This window comes from the organism of the source record quoted next, unplaced genomic scaffold, assembly GCF_019419815.1.
Source record: "Pyrus x bretschneideri cultivar Hongxiangsu unplaced genomic scaffold, Pyrus_bretschneideri_v1 Contig303, whole genome shotgun sequence".
Lineage (NCBI taxonomy): Eukaryota > Viridiplantae > Streptophyta > Magnoliopsida > Rosales > Rosaceae > Pyrus > Pyrus x bretschneideri.
Window position 1 is genome coordinate 32,225 of NW_025999617.1, and position 5,968 is coordinate 38,192.

Here is a 5,968-nt window from a genome sequence, read left to right on the forward strand (position 1 = left end):
TATCTTAAATTTAATATTGAAGCCTTGTTTGGTATGGAGGATAAGATTGGAATGGATAATTAGCTAATTTCAAGGTATGGACCATGGATGATAAGATTGGAGTGGATAATTCTCTAATTTCAAGTGAGAGGATTAGGAGGGATGAGTTTTTTTCATGCCTAATCATTTTCTATTCCTTTTTATGTAGAAAAAAATTTACTTAGTTTTTCAGTATGCCTTGATATTAGAAAATTGTCCATTAAAATCCAATCCTAAGTATCAAACAAGCCGGTTTTTCTTAGTGTCTAAAATGACGACGTTTTTTACTCACATTATTCCTCATTTGGCCATTGACCAAGGAATGAAAAGTATGCAATTTTTGGTCTTTGCGTTTTTTTAGGGATACACGACAAACACGGCAAAGACCAAAAAACCAGCTTATTCCTCATTTGGCTCATAAAGGTGATTTAGTTTTATGAGCCGAAGACTTCAGTGAGTGGTTATCATCAAGTCAAGCTAAATCACCTTCCAATATCTCAACATTATTACTGTACTGTAATTCGCTCTCATCTCTCTCTCTCTCTCTCTCTCTCTCTAAAATTTATAATGAATCATAACCTCTGCATCTTCATCCTGATCTTCCTTCTCTCAGAAGCCCCAGCATTCGCAGTGGACTTTTACTACCAAAACTGCAGCGTCCCCACAACTTGTGGCCGCCAAAAAATCAGCTACCCGTTCTACATCCAAGGCAGGCAACAAGACTTCTGCGGCTACCCTGGTTTCCAGCTCTCCTGCCAGGGCGGCGCAGACGACGACGAAGAAGAAGCCTACCCACTTCTCCGGTTGTCCGGAAACGATTACATAATTCACAACATCAGTTACGAAAGCCAGACTCTTTGCCGTCTCAAATGCTCGACTTTTGCACTACTTGGACAACTCTACGTGCACTAATCTCTCACTGATCCATAATTTAACCCTCCCTAGTGACCAGTTTACGCTGGCTCCAAACCAAGATCAGTTCTTTCTGCTCTACAACTGCAGCCCTTCGTTTGTCGATTCTTTTCCAAAGTACAAGATTGGTTGTAATAACACTTCGGTTCTTGCTCTGCCTCGGCAGATACATCCGAAATTTGGAGGTCTTGTGGAGGTTGAAAAGTGCGGATTGAGTGAGGTGGCGGTGGTGCATGGTGGAGGGTATGGGAATGATGAGGCGGCGGGAATGAAGGAAGTGTTGGGAAGAGGGTTTGAGATGAAATGGCTGGCTCCTGACTGCAGCCTCTGCCAGAGGAGTGGAGGCCTATGTGGGTTTAACGACACCACCTACCATTTTAGGTGCCTCTGCCCCGACAGGACCCATCATGTGTTCTGTAGGAAGGATGGTGACGAAGGTTAGTCTCTCTCTCTCTCTCTCTTCACTCTTTTTTTCTCTTTTTTTACATGAAATATGAATTGTTAGATAATTACTACGCAGCATACATGATTTAGGCTAGTTCATTAACACAATATGTCGCTTTGTTACACTCGAATTCAAATTCACCTCTATAGAATAGAGTAGTTCAGAATATCGTTTAATTTCGAAATGAAGATAATTTCTGATACGGTATAATTGTCCCACTTGCCCAACTCTCCTGTGCAAAAAGTTGAAAAATCTCATCTAGTCTAACTCCTACCATACATTAGATTTCAAAGGAAAAAGGGCGACTGCTGGCTGGAGGGTTGAATATAGCCACCTCTAATCAAATATTAACGAAGAAGATGGTCCGTGAAGTCGAATCTGAACCTCTACATCATCACGATTTAACGTGAAAAATATCCTTCACGATTATTTATGATAAAAACTATTTGAAACTTAGTCACATAATCTTATTGTTAGCGTGTGTAATTCTGTATTAATCTAGTTGTCCTAACCAATATTTTAAATTTGGTTTTTGATTATGATACGAGATAATGATCATTGTGCAGGACCTGGAACTGGAAACTTAGTCGCTAAAGTCTCAATAGGTAATTATAACTTTACTTGCTTAGATTAGTTTTTCTAAGTTTATGTGTTGTAATAAGGTTTATAGCATGTCTGCAATGGCTACCATTCGATCGAATAAATCACCATATTCAACGTATATTCATCAGGTGCAGTTGCTGGTCTCATATTTCTATTCGTTGTCGTTTGCTGCTTAAGAAGAAAGTTGTCATCATATAGATTTCTTTTCTTTTGGAAGAAGCAAAACAAAAATCGTCAAATTGTAGAGGCCTTTCTAAGGAGCTACACGCCGTTTCAAGTACGAAGGTATAGCTATTTGGAGGTCAAGAACATGACCAATTCCTTCAAAGAAAAATTAGGACGTGGAGGCTACGGTGCTGTTTACAAAGGAAAGTTAAAGGACGGCTGTCTTGTAGCAGTGAAGGTCTTGACCAAACTAATAGGAGACGGAGAAGAATTTATGAATGAAGTGGCAGCCATTAGTAGAACTTCCCATGTCAACGTCGTCGCCTTGCTAGGCTTTTGTTTTGAGGGTTCCAAAAGAGCTCTCATCTATGAATTCATGCCTAATGGATCTCTAGAGAAATTCATATTTGATTCAAATACTCCCAATATAGGTCATGATCACTTGGGATGGGAAGCATTGGATCAAATTTCACTTGGCGTTGCTCGAGGCTTGGAGTATCTACATCGTGGTTGCAGCACAAGAATTTTGCATTTCGACATCAAACCTCACAACATTCTTCTCGATGAAAACTTCACCCCAAAAATCTCAGATTTTGGCCTTGCCAAAATATGCAACAGGAAAGAGAGTATTGTCTCGATGTTGGGTGCTAGAGGTACAACATGTTACATTGCTCCAGAAGTATTTTCTAGAAACTTTGGAAATGTCTCACACAAGTCGGATGTGTACAGCTACGGAATGATGCTTTCAGAGATGGTTGGAGGAAGAAGGAACATCGATGCTAAAGCTGAAAATACAAGTGAAATATATTTTCCGCATTGGATTTACAAGCGTCTTGAACTGGACGAAGAGCTTGGGCTGCAGAGTGTTGCAAACGAGGAAGACAAAGCAAGAGCAATGAAGATGATCATAGTGAGCTTGTGGTGCATACAAACTGATCCTTCAAAACGGCCAGCGATGAAGGAAGTGATAGATATGTTAGAAGGGAGTGTTGATTCGTTGCAGATACCTCCCAAGCCTTACTTATCTTCTCCTCCAAAATCCCCGGTGGATTCTTCTACCACATTGGTATCAATAAAGTAGAAACCTTATGCTTTACTTGAACAAATCTATGTTTTTCTGAGGTCATCTAAATAATGAAGCATGCGTTTGATGTTTGTTTTGTTTTTTACTATACATGAATCAACACAGTAGAAGTGACCCTACTACTGCCCCTCCTAATTCAACACGAAATGTACAATATTAGTAGGGAAGGTTTAACAAAACACTCCTGGTACTATTCATTTTTAACGAAAAATCACATTTATACCTTTCTTTGTTACTATTCACTATACCTTTAAAAAGGGTTTTTCATTACAAGGGAAGTTTTTTTTGGACTTTTCATTAGTTTTTCTTATTAGTAATACAAAACATTTACATTTGTGGGTCAGAACAGTTGATCAAGGTAGTGTGCACGCTTCATCTCTCTTGCGCCCAAGTTTGAATCTACTTCTCCATAAATCAGAGCATCTTAGAATAATTTTTTTTTTTTTTAAAAAAGAAGTTTTAACGAAACATTTATGGTACTGTTCATTTTAACAAAAACCACATTTTTACTTTAAAAAGTTAATCATGATATTATTCACTTACAACACATTTTTGTCATTTTCGTTAAAACTCAAAGTTTTCAAACCCTTTTCGTTAGTTTTCCTAAAAAAAAAAAAAAAAAAAAAAAGGGTGAAAACAATTTAGTGTTGAAAGTGTTGTACCATACAGCCAAGCTAGGTTCCAACTTATTGTGCAAAAATTGATGTTGTCACCGAGTGGATGGAACGGTTCTTGCGAGCCACGTGATTGTATTCTGACAAACAGTGAAGAGAATCGAAGCAGTGTTGAATTTCAAGATTTTTGCAACACTTTTGGCAATGAGTGAACAGGCAGTCCCCGATTACTTGCAAAATCGCTATATGGTGGTGCTTGATAGATTTTCAAGCGAAAAGCATATTACATCTGATCAACGCAAAACTATCCATGCCCGTCGCCAATACAATTGAAATTTCAATTTTAATTTTAGACTTTAGCTCTTGAAATATAAAAAATGTGATATAGATGATTGTCTGACTCAAAAAGTGATTACTTAAAAAATGTGTACTACACTACTTTCAACCCCACCTACCCTACACATAAAAATACATTAAAATTAAAGTTGCATCCGAACTCTAAGTGCACTTGTATGATCAAATCCTATTTTAGACCAAAACAATCGACGATATGGCTCCAAAGTAACGAATTAACAATCGACCGATGCTACTTTTGATAACATAACCTACATTTGGACATGTGAATACCAAAGTTATATCAACAAGCCACGCACGACTGTCATGAGTTTTCATGAAATTTGTGTTTCGCTATAATTTTTGAAATGCACATGTCATAGCGTTACCAGAGTATATTTTAAAGCACACTGTCAATATCATATGTGAAAGTAATGCAGTAACCTAAAGTTATTGGATCAATATGAAATTGCAAAAACAAAACTTAAAAATATAAAAAGTATTCTGTTTTTGTAGGATGTGTTTACAAATGATGTGGTCATATAACCATAATAAACTTTAGAGCTTAATTACTAAATTATTTTATTTGTTAAGTGTATATATATGATCAAGAATCCAAATTAAGGGATGAGTGATATGATTTTTACCACCTACAAAAGTGTGGATGAAAACACTTAATAATACTTGTAAGAGAATAAGGTAATTATAGTATAAACGACTCAATTAAGGTTGTTTTCCACAAAGATTTAATGAATAACTTATGTAAAATCAAATCTTAATTAAGTACTTGAATTTTTTTTTTTTTTTGAAAAAGGTTGATTTTGTGACTTAAAATATTAAAAACGAATTTAATTAAAAATATTAAAGAAGTCGGCAAAGGTAAAATAAAACGGTTTTGAAAATCAATTTGCAAAACCACTAGTGTGATATCCCGTCCCTAAAATTATGATTTTATTTTATTCTTGACGTATTTCGAAGATTTGATTGGGACTAGTTCTTTATTTCTTCAAATTTGAGAAAAACGAAGTGAGGGTTACTTTAGTCATTTCCAATTTTCTCGACCTTTTCGGTCAACTCTTGAATTGATTAGGTAGAGTTCGATTCCATGAGAGCGTAGGTGTAAACAGATCTTATTTCCGAGTCCGAACGGAGAAGTTAGAGTCGTTTAAAGTTGGTAGCATTTTGGTAATATTACCAAAATGTTATAAATGGGAGGGAAACCTCCAGAAAAGGAGGCGAGGTTTTCGGAAAATGGGAAATGGAAACTGCACTAACCCGTTTTAGGGGGGAATTTGACCCATAAACCCACCAAACTTGACCCGCTTGTATCTTTTTCATCCGAGCTCCGTTTTGGATGATCTTGGTGTCCATGGAAAACTCTTGACGAGCCCTACATCTCTGTGATGTTAGATTTTCCCATTTCTTTTCCATCTTTGCAGTTCGAGGTCGCAAAGTCCACGACTTTTCCGGCGGTTTTATCATTTTTCCGGCGATTCCGGCAACGATTTCCTTCGAGTGAGGTATGAAACTTCATCTACTCTTCATAATCTTCAAGTGGGTATGCCTAGTTTGTGCTTTCGTGTTCATTTTAGAGTTGGGTGTTTAGAACCCTAAAAATCCGGTTTTCTCCGGTGAAATTGGACGGTTTCCGGTTAGAATTTATCGTCGGCCAAGTTGTGAAAAGTGTTTCCCTTGTTGAGCTCTAGCTACCACGTAAATTTGAGCTCATCTAGTTAATGTTGAAATTCGGGGTTTGTAAACCCTCCATCTTGACTTCCACCGCGTGTGGCGGTG

General features: G+C 37.3%; 1 protein-coding gene across 1 annotated transcript; it reads left to right on the forward strand.

Moving 5' to 3' along the window:
- Positions 1–585: 585 nt before the first annotated feature.
- On the forward strand, positions 586–3,298 carry LOC103947100 (LEAF RUST 10 DISEASE-RESISTANCE LOCUS RECEPTOR-LIKE PROTEIN KINASE-like 2.1). The gene is made up of 4 exons (XM_048590189.1): positions 586–821; positions 871–1,367; positions 1,942–1,980; positions 2,107–3,298. Exons 1-4 carry the CDS (start codon positions 586–588, stop codon positions 3,222–3,224), a joined length of 1,890 nt encoding a protein of 629 aa, XP_048446146.1. The 3' UTR covers positions 3,225–3,298.
- Positions 3,299–5,968: the final 2,670 nt, after the last annotated feature.